The following is a 21,539-nucleotide window of genomic DNA, read 5'->3' on the forward strand; positions in this document are numbered from 1 at the left end:
CATTTTGAAGTTAAAATACCAGCACAGTCTTTAGTTAAAGTTAATGGAATAATTTGTTCAAGAATTTCCAGGTACATATGTTATATGGTTAAAAAAAAATCTTTATTTTCTTCAGAGGTCACTGGGAACTATAGGGGTAAAGGGATGATGATCATAGGCTACAATCTTTCTTCACAATGTCGCTTGAGCTTCCTAGTAGAAACAATGAAATTAACTTTTTATTTTGCTCTATTAGCATCAAGGACGCATTGCACAGATTCTTTGTAGGTAAAACTTATGACCAGATCAATTTTAAATTCCACAACTTTACACCAAATAATGTGGTAATATTTATATGTAGCATTCAGATATTTGTTTTGTGACACAGTGCTGACACTTGGGGGAGCATCAATGTACTGTTTCTTTATGCAGTGAGACATTACCCAGTAAGCTCCCTCTAGTGGCTGCAATAAAGTAATAATATACAATCGCACTACAGATTTCAGACTCTAACTTGGAGCTTATCATAAAGACATTAGGAAATAAATTCATAGTTCTGTCGTCACCTGTAGCATAACAGAAAAGACTGGTAAGAATACAATTTATAAGAAGCGCTGTATGTTAAAGGGGTAACAAAATGAGCAAAAAACTGGGGCAATGTGAAAGCCAAATACATATGAAATATATTTTAACATACACCCTCTGCTTAATCAAGTGTGGATGTAGTTATCAATGGTAAGCTACTTAAGCTAGCCTGGATACTGCAAAATAGAAGAGAGCCAGAGGCTTGTCACACCTGCTGGCCCATCCTAGAGATATCAAATAACCCCCAAACCCGTTTACTTAAAGAGGACCGGTTACAAAAGTAAGCAGCTCCTAGTGCCAAAACCGACGCAGCAGTGCTACAATGATAGTGTTATCGGAAACCTCTAATAACGCCTACACTCCTGCGCTGTACACTACAAACGTCAGACCACTCTCAAAGCGGTCCGGCGAATTCATGAGCGGGTGGGATTAGGGGCGGTGACTGCCGCCGCTTTGGCGTTTGTAGTGTACAACACAGCAGTGTTAGTCATCATTGTAACACTGCGGCGTTTGTTTTAGCACTATATACAGAAAACGTGGAATTTTGATATAAGGTTTATCATATAGTCAATCATGTAGCCAGCACACCATATACAACATTATCAAAAACCAAAGAACAAGTTGGTGTGTAAAGGCTAGGAAGTATATAAATAAAATTTATTACAAAATTTGGGACACGCACATAAATGATGCCATGCATCACATTTCATAAAAGCATTTAAAAAGTGTACAAAATACACATAACAGGTGGAACGGAACCAATCCAACCGATCCACACACGGTCACCAGTCAACATTAGGTAAGAGAGATCACCCCCATGTACAATTGGAGAGGTATATAAACAACAGCATACACAGATTACTGGCACATTGGTCTATCAAGTAATGAAAGTCTAGGCAAACTCCTAAATGGAAAAATGAGTAAGGAAAAACAGTAAAGCCCAGGTATTGATCAAAAAGGAGTCAACCAGTGAAAGAGTCAAAGGGCCAGCAAGAAATGAATAACTAAAGAGATCCAAGGTAAGCCATGGGGGAAAAAATGGAAGAAAAAGGACAAGTGTTTTAGCACTATATTAGTGATGTGTTTTTAGGGTGACAGGTCTTCTTTAATTACTTGGATGATGCAGTTGTACAACAAACCAGGAGACATATCTACTGCAGGAATAGGTTAAACTGAGGTAGATAGCAATGCAACTGCTGCACGTAGGTTTCATAGTTTCATAGTTTCATAGTTTCATAGTTGAAGTGCTGTGCACCCTGCCCTTGAAAACATCCCTATAGACTAAAAAAGGAGAGAGATCCATCTATAAGAGAGGATACAGACAATTTTGTATAAAAATAATCGCTAAAGAAGTGGTGAGAGATATGTTCAGATTGTTAGGACTTATTAACACATCCGTTTTTTTTATCCAGTATACCAATCTGTGATTTTCAAGAACCCTTTATTTAGAAAATGCTTTTTCACATTTTAGTTTTTTCCACTGATCAGTAAAACAGTTTAGAGCCTGTCCTATTTTTTTCTGTTTGTGGATGAGGAGTGACAAAAGAAGCCTATGGGTCTGCAAAAAATAATAATAATTCAGTTCATGCTTTAGAACCAGGCATTTTGCCTTGTAAAGAATGTAAGCCTTTAGTTCTCTTTTGTGGACTTGAAGAGACTGTTGAATGAATGCTATGCAGATGGGAAAAAATTGGATGAAGATACAATACTGACACTAACTGGGCAGAGTCAAAACAGTCAGTATGTTGTCCATGGAAATCATAGATAGCAAGCTAAGGAAAAGAGAAACGGATGTGTAAATTAGCCCGAACCTAGTAAAAGAGAATATTCCTGTTACTAACAAGGTATCCTACCAGTCAGGTTTATATATGATATAAACAATATATATTTATTAAAAGGGAAAATCTATAAAACAGAAGAACTAGGCAAATATATCACCATTTAACCACCTTAAAAACACTGATATTTTGGAAAAATTTCCAATATTTTTTACATCAATTTCAAATTAAGCCAAATAAAAGACGGGACAAAAGGGAGACTTTGGTAGATCTGATGTAGTTATAAGAATTTCTGAATGTCAAATACTGATTGTCTAACTTTGAGACTCCTAGTCTTACGATGCGCGGTTTGAGGCTGCATAATAATAATAATAATAATAATAATAATAATAATAATTCTTTATTTATATAGCGCCTACAGATTACGCAGCGCTGCACAAAGCATGTCAAATAAATTTTTTTTTAACAGATCATGGACGAACATAGACATGTTTTTTACTGATCATGTGGAGGCTGCAGAAAACAGAGCATTTCCTATTCCTGTCTGTGTTTGCCCCCCCCCCCCCCCTCCTGCTCCTGGCTCTCCCCTCTCTGCTCCCGGCTCTCCCCCCCTCCCCTCCGCAACCACCCCGCCACTGCCTGAGAAGGACAAGGCCGCACCAACCAGGACCATAAAAGAAAAAAGTTACTTTATCCGTGTGTGTATTTATGTACATATGCTGTGTAAGTGTTTATGTGTATTTTGTATATGGTTTGTGTGTGTATATATATATGTGTGCAGTGTGTGTATATACTGTATATATTGTATATGTGTATATATGCTGTATATATATATATATATATATATATATATATATATATATGCAGTATTTGTGATATTTATCAGAACTTATATTTTATACTACATGGCGGTATGCTCTATGCATTTTATACTACATGCCGGTATGCTCTATGCATTTTATACTACATGCCGGTATGCTCTATGCATTTTATACTACATGGCGGTATGCTCTATGCATTTTATACTAATTGCTGGTATGCTCTATGCATTTTATACTAAATGGTGGTATGCTCTATGCATTTTAAACTACCTGGCGGTATGCTCTATGCATTTTATACTACATGGCGGTATGCTCTATGCATTTTATACATGTAGGCACGCTGTATGCATCTTTTACTACATGCCGGCAAGCTGTATGCATTTTGCATTGCTTTATTTTCACACCAAACCAATATGATCTAGTCCTGAGACGCCCCGATATATTACATATATGAGGGGGGGTTGCCTCAGGCAGCAGACAGGCTTGGTTCGCCCCTGGCTGCAAGTTTCTCCCAAGGATAAACCAGACTTGTGTATAAGGATGTCTGTATTTAACTTAGATGTTGCCAAAAAATGTTACTAATCAGAAGCTTAGTTTGGGCATCTTAGTGTATGTACTAAGTGTAACTTGTGACTTTGCACAAAGTAATATAAATTTCTTTAAAGAAATCTTTTTTTATACCTCTTTTATACCTCTTATGATTGTTCTGACCTAAAGAATACAATTTGTCCTGAAGCAAGGGCTGTGTCCCTGCATGAGTTAAGGTTTCTTGATAAACTTCTGAGACAATGCTGCTAATGTCGTTAGCATCATTGAAGGCATTTACAGAGCTCTCTGTATCCCACACTGCATTTGCAGGATGCCAATGGTTGTAATGGTATCTCACTGAGGCCCCAAGGTCTGCATAAATGAATATTAGGCTATGCTAAAGGAATTTTCAAATATATTGCCTGACAGATCAAATTATGACACATCCCCTGGAACATCTTAGAATATGATTTACACTGAAAGGGAATCAGTCACCACATTTTTCACACAGCAAGGTTCCCATACAGCCCTACAAACTGACCGATACCCTTCTTTTAGCAAAAAATTGTTTCCCTCAGATCCAAATAAAATCATCTTTATCCAGAGATGGTATCCAGAGAGGAGTTGAGGGGGCGTGGCCTCCTCAATTTGAATCCAGCAACTCATCCCCATGCTTTCTCAGCATGCAGCAGTTATGTCATGTGACCAGGGAGTCTAAAAGGATCAGAAATGATGTCACCCTGGTCACATGACATGACTGCTGCATGTGGAGAAAGAATCGGGAAGAGTTAAAACCCAATTTTTAGCTAAAAGAATTGTGCCAGTTAGTAAATAGGGCTCTATGGGAACCCGTTAATAGTTTTAAAAAAAATAGAAAATTTTATCTATATCTTATCCTCATCAAAATAACAAATCCAAACTAACAAATACACTGAAAAGTAGTCCAAAGCACCCCAAAATAGTCATACACTGACCCCACAGAAAATATTAGCTGCCATATGGTAACAATGGTGGAAAGATAAAAAAGTTATGGTCCTCTAATAACAAAATAAAAAAAAAGTTACTGAAAAAAAAGACACCTTACTAAAACAAACAAAAAGTTAAAAAAAAAAAAAAAAAGGAAGAGACTAGGAAAGAGGCACATACAGGCCGGTGCTCATCCCCAAAGTGATTCACTAAACACTGCTGGCAAGGTACCAGGTAAAGTAAAAGTTTTATTTCAGAATGCTGATAAAAATGCATTCTTTAAATAAGCATAACATAGGCTATGGGAACCTGTCATCAGCTAAAAATTACCTTCCTGATGACAGGTTCGCTTTAAATGTAATGGGTTTTTAACAGTAAATGGAAAACTGTCAAGTGTTAGGTATATGTCAACTGTGCATTATAGAAACAAATGTTGTTTTACCCACAGGACTGGCCTACGGAACATGGCTAATGTGATGTTTGCTTACAATAACATTGCTGTACTTCCTACATTCAACAGCTTATTTAAATGTTCATACAAATGACGTTTCCCTTCTTTACACCACTGCACCTGTAAAACGGTGTCCATACAAAAGAGACCACAACATCTGCCCTCTAAACAAAGGTTAGATTTTCCTTCATTCATCAGATTTGCATTGCTCGATCCTACACTTGCTAGGCTGTATTGATACATATTGGTAATTAAAAAAATGAGCCATTCAGCTGGTGATTAGAGTGGATATTTAAGTTGGCATCCAACAAAAAGCAGCAAAGTTCATTTAAGTACTTTAGTTTAGTTTTTTTTTTTTTTTGCAGTTACAGTATATGTATGGCTTTTCACCCCATGACATTCTGGGTTCTTGGGATGATGTCATATTGGCATGACAGGATAGGGCAATAAACAGAGCAAATGCCAGAACACATAGAAGGATCCGACGAGATCATTCAAACATGTTTAGAGCCTATTTGCATGTCTCAACTCATCTGTGACAGAGCAGATGGATATTGTCCATGTGGTATCTTTTTACACTCATCCATTTATTTCAATGGAACAGTTTGCACGCATAACTCAGCCAAAAGTAGAGCATGCTGGTATTTGATCCACATAAATCAAGGCTTTGTGAAAAAGATTAACATAAGAATATAATGTCAACGAGGGTGATTTATCATACATCAGATGAGGTCCCCACCCTTCTGGCTCCAGAAGTATCTGGTGGCTGCACCGTGCAGAATACAATTCATGGCCTGGCGAGGAATTACGCTGTAACCTGCAAACTTTCAGTCCTGAAACTTCGCAGGCTATAGTGAGTGCACAGGAATGCCACAAAACTGGTCTACAAGTCATGATAAATGTCCCCCAATGTGTCAGTGTTCTTGGCCATTGTAAACTTGGATAGGACTCAGACAAGAATCACTATGTGAAATGGCCCTAATCCTTCATTTCCAACGCTTTAAAATAAAATAGCACCAGAAGAACGTCTAAAAAACTGTCTTAAATGGCAAATTAGATCTAGTAACGATGATTTTATCACAGTAAAGAGACATCAGGCCTCCTGCTAAATCTGCATTATGGCAGGAAACCTTAAAGATATTAATAAGCGAGAAATATACTTTTTTTGTACACATCTCTATGCACTTTAGTTCTCGCATTCTTTTGCATTTGTAGGGAAAGTGGATAAAACTGACTCATATATACATACAGGAGAGACAGAAAAGGTTCCCACACCCAAAGATGTGCATCTCCTCTACAGAAAACTCACCTTTGTGTTTTCCATAAACAGAAACCTTGATGTTATTATGAGATTCAACTAGTCTGTGCAGTTTAACTGATTGCTGTAAATCGGGGGAAGCAGATGTGTGTACAGTGTTAGAACAGCAAAGCAAGGTTGATTATGCATTACATTGTATTGCTAGGGAATGGACAGCTTTAATATATATTGTTACTCTCCCGAGTGTGACATCAGAGAGGTATTCTACATCCTTTACTAATATTAAAGCATACAAATAGTAAGAAATACATATAAGTGGTTTCTTCTGCACTGTCCTGCTTACATGGAAAACCCAATAATTATCACACATCATCAAAACATGTTTATACTATATGAAGCAAAGCATATTGCTTTACTACAGGAACTACTACTGAATCATAGTGTTACTACCTGAAGATAGGATCAGATGAGATTAGGGTTAGGCTGCACTTTTTGACCTTAATTGCATTGTAATGTGTCTGTCATCAGTGGTGGGGAAATATAGAGTACAGAAACTCAAATCACACCCAAGCCCTGCTCTACCTACTGTATGCAACATGGAAAGACAGTCAGCCTATAAATTATGTGTGATGGGCTGGGTGTCATATTTTACATCCCAGGAGCCTGAGCCCTGCAGGCGATAGAGGATTGGATCCCTCTCACATGAATCACTCATATTTATGCAATGTCCTAATGTAAACTTTAAATCCAATGACATTTAAATTACTTGAGGTTAATAAAACAAAAATGTATAGAAAAAAAAAAAATTGTAGAACTTTAAAGGCCCCCTTTACATTTGTTAATGCCGTCAGACTAGAAAACACACAACTTTACAACCAGTAGTAATATCCTAGCAAATAGAAACTTACTTGTCTTAAAGTGTACACAGAAAGGCCAATGCAAATCACAGACATGATTATAATAGCCACAGAATATTCAATGTATTCTTCAGCAAACCACAGGCAAACACTGAACAGCTGGAACACATAGAATGGACTCAGCACCTGAAATAGGAGAATAAATATACAAATAACTTTGGAATTACAAAGAGTTAATTGCTGCATTGCCCAAGACAGAAGGTCTGGCACTACTGTAGCTACTAATCTATAATACAGTACTTCAAAAACACGTAATACTACACAACAAACCAACTTGGCATTCAGAGAACATATAATCCTTTGCAATAGAGAAGGCAAGAATAAATTACTTAAAGGGGTGGCCCATTTCAAGAATAAAGAATACATGACCGCTGGTGAACCAAATCCCAGTAACCCCACTGATCAGCTGACTGTTTGCACTATGGTGCTCAGAGCTTTTACCAGAATTTACTTTAAGAAAAACAGATTGGGCAAAATGTCCTGACAGGTTTCCTGTAGGGAAACTTATTGACAATACTATGGTGTTTGTCTGGTGCAGTGCCTGAATGGACACATTCTATAGATTGTTTGCTTATACAATTTACTGTTACTCGAAGAAAGGGCCCATCGAGTCCTGAAATGTATTATTTGACCTATCACAGTCAAGCATTTTGTAAAGCATCCACTGCGGGTGCTGGCAGGGAGCCAGGTTAAGTTTGATAATGCATATTTCGCTAACAAAGCAAGACCCACAATTGATAAAACCACCATTGCTATCTACTGTATAGGGTCTATATGAACCTGTCACCAGTGACAGGTTCCCTTTAAGTTCTAGGGCACAAAAAACATTAGGCTAAACTGTATTACAGCAAGCTGGCACTGGATCTACCTTAGTAGGTAGATCCGTGATGGTAGATTTCCTTTAAGCCTTCTTGTGCAGAATATTTAAAAACACATATCTGACCTTTTTGCTTTTATCATCGAAACTAAATAACATAAAACCAGTTTTCTCCGGGTCAATAGATATACAGGGATACCAAATTTATAGTTTTGTTTTAAAAGGGACTTCCCGTGGCATAATGAAATACTTTGGGGGTTGGGGTAAGAGTTTGCGCATTGTCGCCTTCTAAGCGCCATAACATCTGAATTTATTTGTCAATGTGATTGTGTGAGGTTGCTATGGGTGTGGAGGTACAAAATGTGTGTGATTTTACTTTTATAATTTTTTAAGGGACAGGAAATTTGTGTGTTTTTTTTCTAACTTTTTTTTAAGACTATGGTTTTTATTATTAAAAAAAATGGAATATATTTTTATATTATGCCATAAAAATAAAGAATAAGTAACCTTAATGACCATCGTGAAGAGCAGATACGGTGGTCATTACGGGGTCAACTTGTTAACCGGACTGGACAATTCAGTCTGTAGTGTTTGGTATGGACAGCCTTTTTGGCGAGTTAATATCCGACTACATTTTTGGTCATGCTAACCAGTGCTGCATCCATTATTTGAAACTTGATTTAAACTAGGCAGAGAGGATGTGCTCTTTTCCTCATGAAAAGCAAAGGTGTAGCTAAGATCTCTGTACTGTCCATTCAAGTATTTGTAATATGATAGCCCTGTGAACATCTGTGTTAGCCGATCCTTGTCTGAACCTATAAGTAACAACCCTTTAACAATGCCTTGAGCATCATGGTTCCTAGCTTCCGTTAAGGCGTTTCTCTGACATTATCCAATTCTATGAAGTTCTCGATATGTAGTCAGAGTATGCATTTCCTTTAATGTACACATTTTTAACATATCTGGTGAATAATTTTAGAAAATAAATATATGCATTTAAATGCCTGTTAATAGGTTGTAGTATTTAAAGGGAACCTGTCACCAGGAGACCCATTTTAGCACTCCCCCAGTCCCCACAGAGCAAAGTACATAAACTGCTAAAGTGTTTTTGTATAAAAAAATTGGTTTTACAGAAAAAAAAGATATGTTATATTGTACCTTTCATTAGCATCTGCTGTGTGACTAGGCCCTCGTCCCCTGGGAGTGGCTGGAAAGGAGCAGTTTCCCCCCCACCCTTGGTGAACAACGACTTCATGTGTCCTTTTCAAATATATGAATAACTCCCCATACTCGGGATTGGCCGTAGAGGAGCAGGGGGCGTCACTAAGCCAAGTGATGGGTGTTTTCATGTATTTGAAAAGGAAACATGGAGAAGCTGTTTCCCAAGGGTGGGTGGGAAACTGCTCTGTTCCAGCAACTCCCAGGGGACGAGTGCTTAGTCACACAGCAGATGCTAATGAAAGGTACAATATAACATATCTTTTTTTCTGTAAAACCAATTTTTAATACAAAAACACTTTGTATTATGCATATGTACTATGCTATGCTCTGGGGGGGGGGGTGTGCTAAAAATGGGTCTCCTGGTGACAGGTTCCCTTTAACATATGTTACATGTTTTGTCAGGTATGGAAATTCTTCTAGTTGGTTTTGATAATATAAAATCTGAAGCTTTACAACCAAACTGTTCATCTCCTGATTAACTAATTTTGCCGATAAAGAGGATCGTATGTCTGCACACCTTGATGGAAAAGCCATCTGGTAAAAAAAAAAAAAAACACACATGCAAATTGACTGGTCCTCTAAGACTCAGTTCATACATGTGATGAGGGTTTCATTTTTAGGAGAGTGTAACGGAAACTAAGAAATTCTATTCATCTTCTATTCCCCAGTGACATCAACGTACAGAAGACGGATTTGCGTTATACTTCTGTTTTAACAACGGGAAAAAAAAAAGAAACTCATTATTTGATAACACAGGGTGAACTGACCCCAACTTCGAATATATTAAAAAAACAGGCATATTTTGGATAGTTAGTCTCTTCAACTGAGGCAATGGCCATTTTCCTAGTATCATGAACAGATACATTTTTATGCATAAATACAATTTTTTTTTATATTTAGGCATAATTCGAGAAATATACTGTGTATGAATAATTCGGGGAATGTTTAGTGATAATTCAGCCTTCTGCAAAACACTGCATAACTGACGTGGGTCTGCTAGGACCCAGTGTTTTTTTTCTAACTTTTTTTTAAGACTATGGTTTTTATTATTAAAAAAAATGGAATATATTTTTATATTATGCCATAAAAATAAAGAATAAGTAACCTTAATGACCATCGTGAAGAGCAGATACGGTGGTCATTACGGGGTCAACTTGTTAACCGGACTGGACAATTCAGTCTGTAGTGTTTGGTATGGACAGCCTTTTTGGCGAGTTAATATCCGACTACATTTTTGGTCATGCTAACCAGTGCTGCATCCATTATTTGAAACTTGATTTAAACTAGGCAGAGAGGATGTGCTCTTTTCCTCATGAAAAGCAAAGGTGTAGCTAAGATCTCTGTACTGTCCATTCAAGTATTTGTAATATGATAGCCCTGTGAACATCTGTGTTAGCCGATCCTTGTCTGAACCTATAAGTAACAACCCTTTAACAATGCCTTGAGCATCATGGTTCCTAGCTTCCGTTAAGGCGTTTCTCTGACATTATCCAATTCTATGAAGTTCTCGATATGTAGTCAGAGTATAATTATTTAGGCATAATTCGAGAAATATACTGTGTATGAATAATTGGGGGAATGTTTAGTGATAATTCAGCCTTCTGCAAAACACTGCATAACTGACGTGGGTCTGCTAGGGCCCAGAAGCATCTGTTGATAGTTTCTTGCTGACTCGGCTGAGGTTTATATTTATTAGGCAGTAAAGAGACAGAGATAAACATCGGGTTCCCTGCCCAGGAAACAACTGCTTTATAATTGCCATATATTTATTCATAACCATGCCCATAATTTCATGTTTGATATTCAGCAACTGTAATAAACTTAAAATATAAGAGAAATGTAGGTCTGGTAACACCTTACCCTAAAAACCTACTGACTGTTGTTAATGTAAATGTTGCTGGGTAATGATTTGAACAACATGCAATTAAGGCTTCCTGTAGTTCTGGGGATATCTGTATTCAGCTTACCTATATATCAACATTTCACCTATTACTGAGAAGTTCTTGTCCTCCAAACAGAGAAAATCGGTACTTATGATTTGACATATCACATAGTCAAACAAGTGGTATTTCATTTTCTGTGACTGCTCATCATAGACTGATTGGTAATCATCCCTGACTACTTTTTACAAAAAGCCACCAAAGCAAACATAACCAGCTTCTTACCTTTCTTTTACATGAATTTTCAGATTAAACTCCAAGTTTCTTTATAAGTTTCTCATTATATTTAACTGCCCATTGACCGGCTTGTTTTGGACCTTAATGATCAAACCATTACTGTATTTAAAAGGGGTTGTTCAGAAGGTGAAAAACTGCTGCTTTCCTGACCTTGAATAGTGGTTGGTATTGTAACGAAGCTCCATTTATCTCTATACAGCTGACCTGCACAAACCATGGTCAGACGTGGCACTGTCTTTGGAAGAAAGCAGCCATGTTTTTCAACCTTTGGGCAACCCCTTTAAGTGTTTGCTCACTGCATACCAAGACCTATAACTTTTTTTTATTATTCCTTCAATGTAATGATATGAGGGTTTGTTTTTTTTTGCAGGTTATGCAGTAGCATTTACTTGCACCACTTTCGTAGACCCCATAACTGATAATGTGTGAGGGCTTTTTATTAATTAATACTTTTTTTTTGTTAGACAACATAATTGCTATTGACTTTGCCATCCAAAAAGGTTAATGCTTTTACAAAACTATTCTCTCCCCACTAGATCTGTATTTGTGGTGGGTAGACACAGGAGCGATTGGAGTAGCCCCCACTACATAATAACAAGAGATATTTGTATTGCCATTCAATTCTAGAAAACAACAAGTGAAAATGCAGTGCAGCGTCAGCAACAGATTATTATACATTATTACTAAGTAGCAACTAGTGTATAAAATTACTGATGATGATGGGAGGTTTTTTAGGCTACAATAGTTAGAGATATTTAACTGTGCAACCGGCTGGGAGGAATATGCAGACTCCCACAATAATTATGGGTTTAAGTTTGAAAAGTGTCTGCGCCTATTAATACTTATTAAATATAATCTTACCTCTTTAAAGAGCAATTTCCATATTGGAACAATTCCAACATCTATTATATTGGGGCCACAGATAAGCCTCCTGTAATTATAGCAAATTTCAGGTTGTGGTTATTGTATCACACTTCTACCTACAGGTATAGGCACATCATTCAAGGAACAGGAAAACAGGAAAAATCTTATTTAAAGTGCACAAGAAAGACAGTTTTTTTGTAATTCAAATCTAAAAAAAGAAGGGTATGTATCGCAGAAATACAAAAATATATTCCCACTCCACCATTGTGAACATTCCTCTTTTACCCCCTTATGAGATACATTCATTTATTGGTTCAAAAATATTAAAAAGTGAAGAAACCTGCAATAGATTTATAGCAGTGAGTCTTCAGTTATTAAACTGGCCTATTTATATTGCAGGGGATGGATTGTGCTATTCTTTATCTCAAAAATAGAGTAATACTTTAAGGAAAACACGAATAAACCCCAACATGTCCCAAGATATTTGCCTAACATTCTTCTCTGCCTTCATAAATCCATGCCCAAAATTGTCATGTACAGCAAAAATTAAGTTATATTTTAAGGAAAACACAATAGAACCCAAAATGAACTTATTTTTCCTAAAATATTTTTACCTGACATCCTGCTCCTCTTTCATAAAGCCAAGCCCAAAATTGTCATGTATTGCTGCACAAGTGTAATCATCTTCCAAGATTCTAGAATAAATGCAAAATAAAGTAAAGATATAAAAGGAAAATGAAAAGTATTATACATTTATGCATAAAACTTTCTCCAAAAACACACCCAGACTTCGTAAATTGATTCCGACAGCCATCCCATATGTAGCGGATTTTCTGCACTTGTATGTATCGGACCTACAAATAAATAGAATATTTGAGAGCATAAGATAAATTGTGTCAATGCATTTGTTGAACAAAGTAACTGTTATGGCCTGGGTCCTATCAGAGTCATCAGATTTAGAGCTGCATTTATACACATTAGGTTAAAAAAAAAAAAAAAAAAAACATTTCTTGGATAAGGCTGACCATTTCATGAATGGATCTGAATGGAAAAAAGTTAGAAGATTTCTGAAGAAAACTGTCATTAGGTTGAATCTGGGTTGCCTGACGGCCCGCATTCCGATTTCTGTTTTTCTCAGAAGTTTTTTCTCAGGAGTTTTTCTCAGAACAAGAGTTTTAGGACCAAATGTCAAACCACTCTGATCCCAGAAGCGCACTTATTAGGATGACGGAGTAACATCAGCTGCAAGTATTATTTACTCCATGTATATTCCATACACATGACATATCTCTGCTTAAACAGGCCTTGTCCTGCAGAATAAACAGGTCTTCTTGAGAAAATCTGTGAGCTAAATGTAGAATTTTTTTTTCCTCTTACACATGCACTGAGCAGTTAGGTGTATCTGTTGGTGCGGCTGTGCAGTGTCCAGTGTACCCCATCTTCCGCAGTATCCAGGTTACAACTAATGACGGTGCCCTGTCCGAAACGCGTTAACTATTTTCTGACATGTGCAGACTATCATGTTTTTTATAATCGATTATGGAATAAAACTCTAATGTTTTTAACTAACTCGCTGCAGAACACCTCTTCCTTTTTCTTGAGTATACTACATGCTGACAAATCAAGACACTAAGAAGGGGAGCAATTGACCTTACATATAAAATTATTATGCTACATGCTACATTTGAGTTCCTTTTGCTCTGTGTTTTTTCTTGTCCCACTACATTAACTGCCTGGTCCACCAGATAATTGTGTGTTAGCACATGATTCTGGCAGGAAGCCGGGTAAATTATGAGTCCCAAGGATGGGCTTTTTTTAGATGCATTTAAAGAGGACCTGTCGCCCAGAAATTGGGAACTAGGAGCTGCTTACTTTAGTAAAACAAATGCAGCAGTGTTACAATCATAGCATTATCGGAAACCTCTGATAACACTATCTAACACTGTTGCGGAGTACAATGGAACCACCGGACCGCTCTCAAAGCGGTCCTGTGTAGTCATGAGGGAGCGGTCGAGGTACTGTCTCTTCTACGGACTGCTCCGCTCGCTCCATAGCAGGGCAGTGATGCGCGGCAGCCACTGCCACTAATCCTGCCCACAATCCGGCCCCCCCCCCCGCGAATACTCTCTCAATACTCTTGTAACACCGCTGCATTTGTTTTAGCACTACTTTTAGCTTACTTCAGTAAGCAGCTCCTAGGGCCCAATTTCTGGGTGACAGGTCCTCTTTAAAAAGAAACACGTGCCTTGTGTGTGCTGCTCACTCCTCAGCTCTCAGCCCCCACCTTTGTGCTACAGTACAGCTCCTCCCTCCTCAACTGATGTCAGATCACCAGGTTGTGAGCTCTGTCCTTGTATGAGTGAAGGAGCAGGAGGGAGGAGTTGTACACAAGTAGAAAGGTGGAGGTGATAGCTGAGCAGTGATTGAGTAGCACACACAAGACCAGGTACGGAAGCCAGGTACGTTAAAACACACAAGTAAATTGTAATGTAAATGCTTAGAGAAGGCAGAAATGCATCTTTGCAATGCAGGTTTAATGGAAATCTGCAACCTTTCCTTAGTGACAGGTTCCCTTTCAATTAAAACACAGACAACACAGCCACATGATAGAATCTGTACCAGATGGGCAAGGACAAGGTATTTTGGTGTCTTAGACAACACCTTGGTCACTTTCGTACACGCACACATGGTATTAATATTTGCTGCATGGCAATGCCGTCGCACCCTTCCCCAGGTTTACTGCATATGTAAAAAGTGCACCCATATGTAAAATATTCAACCAGGAAGAGCATATGCATAGAAGGTACAGCCAATTACCAAGTACTGTACATATACTGATACAAGGCAGAGTTCATAAAAAATAAAAAAAAATACTAAAAGCCCCACAAATATGCCACTTTCATTTATATTGTAAGGAAAGAATATATTTCTAAAATATGCTAAAAAAAATTGTGTTTTGTGTGCTTTGTGTGTTGTGTATTCTTTGTCCCATATGGAAAATCTTAACTATTTCCCCCTTTTTTGAACTAGCTCTATATTGCACTACAGGTCTATGATCAATCTCAGCAATACTGAATGGCTCTTGAGCAGATCGTCGCTGCACACATTGAAGAAGACCGTCTCCAGCCATGAGTGGACACACTGAGGAAAGCCATCTCAGACAGTCAGAGCACACACTGAGGATGGTCACTACAAATGCGGAGAAATGTCTTTTGTGCAGCCTTTACATTGACAGTAAAAATATATACCTAAAAAAAAGCAGCCAGAGCTTATGTAAACCCGAGCAATGCACCCCAATGCCTGGTATTATTATTGTTCATGCCAGTTTGAAAGAAGTAAAATACAAGTGTTTGTACAAGGGATCAATATCAGGGGACCCAACAACCACTTAAAAAGTATATAGATGCATAAGACAAGGCACTCCAATGCATGTTTCACCTAAACACTTCCCTGAGCCATGGGTGTTTAACCCCTTACCAACATTTGACGCAATAATACTGCATGTTGGAAGGTGCGTTCCCGCAATTTGCAGTATTATTACGTCATGCTTCTGGTACCGGATCCTTAACGGTATTAAGTGAAGAATAGCTTGAACAAGCGATCAGAGGATCACTTGTTCAAGCCAACCTGTTTGAAGTAAAAAAAAAAAAAAAGTTAAAAACACTTCATATAAACATTTATTTATAAAAATAATTAAATAAAGTTAAAGTCCCCTAAACACAAACATTCCCTATACATATATCTATTACTGGACCCGCTTGGTGAGCGCCATAAAAACGAAACCCGAAAAACTCGCCAAAAATGTAATCTTTTCATTAAATCGCTTCACAAAACTGTTCTAAAAAGTGATCAAAAAAAGTGATCACTAAACCACCTCTGTCAACCAAAAAATATTAGCGTTATATCTCCGTAAAGATGGCATTACAAAAATAAATGAGATTTTCTCTGTATTAGTTTTAATTCAGTAAAATTGTAAAAATATATTAAAAAAAACTATATAAATGAGTCATACCATAGTGATCCATAGAATAAAGATAATACACTATTTTTATGGTACGGTGAATGACCCCAAAAAAATACAAGAAGAAAACCAAAATTTACAATTTTTTTTCCTACATAAATTTAACAGTTAATAGAATCTCATTGATGAGCTAATGACCCACTTAAAGGAATCCTACCACTTGAAGTGGCAGGTTTCTGAAGAAAATACCGAGCACCAGCTCAGGGTGAGCTGGTGCCGGAGCTTATTTTTGTTAGTGTTTTAAACCGCTGTATCGCGGTTTAAAACACTTTTTAAACTTTATAGCCGGCGCAGGGAGGTACGCGCACGGCGCTTACAATGCGCGCGGCTCTCCTTCACTTCCTATGTAGCTGCGTGCACGGTAAGCGCCGAGCGCGTACCTCCCTGCGCCGGCTATAAAGTTTAAAAAGTGTTTTAAACCGCAATACAGCGGTTTAAAACACTAACAAAAATAAGCTCCGGCACCAGCTCACCCTGAGCTGGTGCTCGGTATTTCCATCTGAAACCTGCCACTTCAAGTGGTAGGTTTCCTTTAAATGAAGTATTTGTAAATTGTATCTAATGTCGCAAAAAATAAGCCCTTATATGTCAAAATTTCCCAAAAAATAAAAATTGTATAGCCAATAAAAAGGGACAAGGCATAATCTGTTCTGAATGGCGCAGCTTCACACATTCATTTAGCCAAAAAAATGTAAATTTCAAAATTGCATCCGATCTTGTTTTATCCCCTGTAAAATAATTAAAGGGTTAACAACCTTCAAGTTGTTTTACATACATTAAGGGGTGTAGTTTTTATAAAGGGGTAATTTATGGGGTTTTACTTTTATTTAGGCCTCTTAAAGTGACTTGAAATCTAAGCAGGTCCTGCAAAAGCGTGATTGTGTTTTTTATGAAAATTTGAGAAATTTTACCTAAAGTTCAAAGCCCTATAACATCTTACAAAAATGAGAGAATGCATAAAAAACCATGGATACATAAAGCAGATATTCGGTTAATGTTAGTTATCAAGTTTTTTTGCTGTTATGACTACGTATGGAAAAAGTAGAAAATTTTCAATTTCAAAAATCGAGACTTTTTCCAAATTATCACCAAATATCAGTTTTTTTTTACAAATAAACGCAACACATACCACCAAAATGTTTAAACTAACATGAAGTACAAAGTGTCACGAGAAAACAATTTCAAAATCACTTGGATGCGTTAAAGCGTTCCGAAGTTATAACCACTTATAGTCACACAGGGCAGATTTTAAAAAATGGTAAAAAGTGGCTTCGGCGTTAAGGGGTTAAACACTGCAGTCATGCGGGGTGACAAAGATATCACAGGATTATACACTTTTTGCATGAATTTTCGTGCATTGCCCAGCAGCGGCCTCCCCTCAGCAATGCTTTGCCCAGCAGCGGCCTCCCCTCAGCAATGCTTTGCCCAGCAGCGGCCTCCCCTCAGCAATGCTTTGCCCAGCAGCGGCCCCCCCTCAGCAATGCTTTGCCCAGCAGCGGCCTCCCCTCAGCAATGCTTTGCCCAGCAGCGGCCTCCCCTCAGCAATGCTTTGCCCAGCAGCGGCCTCCCCTCAGCAATGCTTTGCCCAGCAGCGGCCTCCCCTCAGAAATGCTTTGCCCTGCAGCGGCCTCCCCTCAGAAATGCTTTGCCCAGCAGCGGCCTCCCCTCAGAAATGCTTTGCCCAGCAGCGGCCTCCCCTCAGAAATGCTTTGCCCAGCAGCGGCCTCCCCTCAGAAATGCTTTGCCCAGCAGCGGCCTCCCCTCAGTAATGCCCAGCAGCGGCCTCCCCTCAGCAATGCTTTGCCCAGCAGCGGCCTCCCCTCAGCAATGCTTTGCCCAGCAGCGGCATCCCCTCAGCAATGCTTTGCCCAGCAGCGGCATCCCCCAGCAATGCCCAGCAGTGGCCTCCCTTCAGCAATGCTTTGCCCAGCAGCGGCCTCCCTTTAGTAATGCATTGTTCAGCAGTGGCCTCCCTTTAGTAATGCATTGCTCAGCAGCGGCCTCCCCTCAGCAATGCTTTGCCCAGCAGCGGCCTCCCCTCAGAAATGCCCAGCAGTGGCCTACCCTCAGCAATGCTTTGCCCAGCAGCGGCCTCCCTTTAGTAATGCATTGTTCAGCAGTGGCCTCCCTTTAGTAATGCATTGCTCAGCAGTGGCCTCTCTTTAGTAATGCATTGCCCAGCAATATCCAGGCCCAGTCACACCCCCTGCAAGTGCAATAGATCATTCTGCAATAGATCATTCTGCAATAGATCATTCTGCAATAGATCATTCTGCAAAAGATTACAGCGCTATACAAATAAACAATAGAAAATAATTATGAAATCTGCACAAGTAGAGTAATGACTGCAGGATTTTGTCATGGCAGGTGAGGAGGACAGGGGACATAATATAAAGTGAGGAGGAGGGGAGCGGGCATAATGTAAAGTGAGGAGGAGGGGAGCGGGCATAATGTAAAGTGAGGAGGAGGAGAGGGGGCATAATGTAAAGTGAGGAGGAGGGGAGCGGGCATAATGTAAAGTGAGGAGGAGGGGAGCGGGCATAATGTAAAGTGAGGAGGAGGGGAGCGGGCATAATGTAAAGTGAGGAGGAGGGGAGCGGGCATAATGTAAAGTGAGGAGGAGGGGAGCGGGCAAAAGTGGGTTAAGTGGCAGGCAAAGACAGATGTTTTGTGCAAAAAATTATGCGTGCTGCAACACCCTTTTTACCACTCTTTCCCTATCCCAAAGTTGCAAGGTATAAATACTCAGGGTTTTCTCTATCCCTGGCAGAAAGGTTTTCTAAGCTGGACAACCTCTATAAAACACTCAAGGTTGTTGTGGCTGATGTTTATGGGGCCATGTTACTTGTATTCATATAAGGACCTGGTGGACATATGGATGAGTATGATGGAGGAATATCCACTGCTAGTGTATGGGGCGATTATATCTTGCTGAACTCTGGTGTCAATTTCCTCCATCCAGGTCTGGAAACCTTATACTAAAATTCATAAAATGTTTAATGTTTTGTTCTAAATTTTATAACCTCACCGCCAATTCAAATCCAGTGAAGACAAAAATAAACTTGATGACTGAGCTAGACCTTATTCCCCCTATATTGAAGTGTGTGTTTTAGTAGCTGCCTCTGTGAATCCATCTTTAATGTATGAGGAAGGAACACACTTTTTATTTTCTTGTTGGACATAAATGGATGAAGCAAATCTTAAAATGTGCTTGGTTACTCTGGAGAAACTGTATGTAATACAGCACATTTAGTAAAACTGTCTTAATGAAAATCTGTCTGTTTTCCATAGAAACCAATCACAGCACGGCTGTCACTTCACTGTAGCAGCAAATAAAAGCCGAGCTTTACTTGGTAACTTACTATGTGCAACAGAGGGAGATTTAACACAAGTATCTGAGAACATAACAGCTGCCCACAGCAACCAATCAAAGCTCAGCTTTCATTTTGTAAACCGCTCAGGGAAAATGAAAGCTGAGCTCTGGTTGGTTGCCATGGGCAACTAGAACAGTTCTGCTCTCAGACACTTCTGATACATTTCGTTTTTACACTGTTTTAATAAAAGAGGCCTCTGTATACTGTATCATCTATGGTGACATCACAGCACATCACATAGATCTAGTATCTGCCCCAGCAGAACAAAAGCAACAGCTATACAGTGCAATGTACAGGGTCCAGAACAGAGAAAAAAAATATTATTACAATGTACAGTTTCAATAAATAAGTCCTTTCCAGTATCTGCTTATGTAATTATCGGTTTTCTAAGGTGAAGTGTCAAATATGAACGCAAACAACATTGGGTATATATGATAGTATGAAAAATAACATGACATTAAATGAGCATTATATCCCTTGCTGCTGTGTCAGTTACTGTGGCAGGTGCCACACTCAGCAGCCAATAGGATTGCAGGACATCACTTCAATGCAGGGAAAAAAACGTCGGTTGGTGCCAGTCAGTGAAAGCTCTCAGAGTGATAAGACAGGCTCCCGCTACTGCACCCAGACCGCTTGGAATTGCTTTATTTTAGCCAAAACCCGGATTTACGCAGAAGATCTACCGCCGACGTTGAGTAAAGACATGAAGACAAAGAGACGGGAGACTTCACCAGCAGATCCCCTGGAGCCTGCCCCCAAGAGGAGGAAGATAGACCAGGCAAAGCAGGACGAAAAGATGGCGGCCACATCGAATGAAGACAGAAGAAAAGACCTAAAGAGGAAGAGGCAGGAGACTTCACCACCAGAACACCAGGAACCTGCCCCCAAACAGAGGAAGATAGACCTGGCACAGCAGCAGGAAGAGATGGCAGCCTTCCTCGGCCTCCTGGAGGATGAATACATCACAGACTTCCTTACCAGTGACAGCGGCAGGACCTCTTCAGACAAGTACCACCTAGCCACTGCCTGCGAGTATTTCAGAAGAGCAAGACTTCCCACTATGCACTACAGGAACTACTTCTTCCCAGCACTCTACCTGGCCAGTCAGTTTGAAGAGCAAGACTCAGACATCCGCACAGAGATCCTCTTCTGGGCCTTGGAAGGATTCTGGTTTCTGGAGATTGAACATTTTCTTCATTACCGCAACCTGCTGCTCAAGAAAATTGGCTTCAAAGCTTGGGTAGACCTGGACACCTGTCACCAGATAATGGCCGAGGACCCCACACATTGGGCATGGAGAAGAGAAAGACCAACATGAACAACCTACCCGCGCCCAACTGTTCCAGCACCCAGGGAAGATTACAGAGTCTACCAGCTATGGCTTCCCCTGTGTCATCATCCAACTTCAGCTATGCAAGCAGGAGGTCTGCAAGGAAGCCTGAATCATCATCTATACCTACCTCTGCCAGGATGTGAGATGACAGCTGCGAGACCATCATGGAGAAGACAACCAGAAAAGCAACATGGATGAAGCCATCTGTCCATTGGTAAGGCCCAGAAACCACCTCACAGCACATAACATTCAGCACATCACTGTAGGTAGCCACATGCAGTCACTGTAGGTAGGTCCATACAGAAATGTTATAGCGTTACCTCCCTTAGTATGCCCAGAGGAAGGGCAGTACAGCGGCCATGGTTTCCCTGCAGGTTTCCTCCACAGGGGGTTTTTCCTGTCCTGAGCGCCGCTGTACCCTCTCTGTGAGTGACGGGAGGTAACAACCA

The 21,539-nt window shown here is 39.4% G+C and overlaps 1 protein-coding gene across 2 annotated transcripts in view; it reads right to left on the reverse strand.

Annotated features, from left to right (window-relative positions):
* Nucleotides 1-21,539, reverse strand: part of LOC140122130 (probable cation-transporting ATPase 13A4) — a 90,040-nt gene that overhangs the window by 52,367 nt on the left and 16,134 nt on the right. For both annotated transcript variants that reach the window (XM_072142624.1, XM_072142625.1), the window contains 5 exons: nt 13,146-13,216; nt 12,977-13,057; nt 12,360-12,429; nt 7,275-7,409; nt 6,418-6,490 (listed from right to left, as the gene is read on the reverse strand). In XM_072142624.1, the coding sequence (XP_071998725.1) occupies nt 6,418-6,490; nt 7,275-7,409; nt 12,360-12,429; nt 12,977-13,057; nt 13,146-13,216 (430 nt within the window). The remainder of the gene's footprint in view (nt 1-6,417; nt 6,491-7,274; nt 7,410-12,359; nt 12,430-12,976; nt 13,058-13,145; nt 13,217-21,539) is intronic.

This window comes from Engystomops pustulosus, chromosome 3 (assembly GCF_040894005.1).
Source record: "Engystomops pustulosus chromosome 3, aEngPut4.maternal, whole genome shotgun sequence".
NCBI lineage: Eukaryota > Metazoa > Chordata > Amphibia > Anura > Leptodactylidae > Engystomops > Engystomops pustulosus.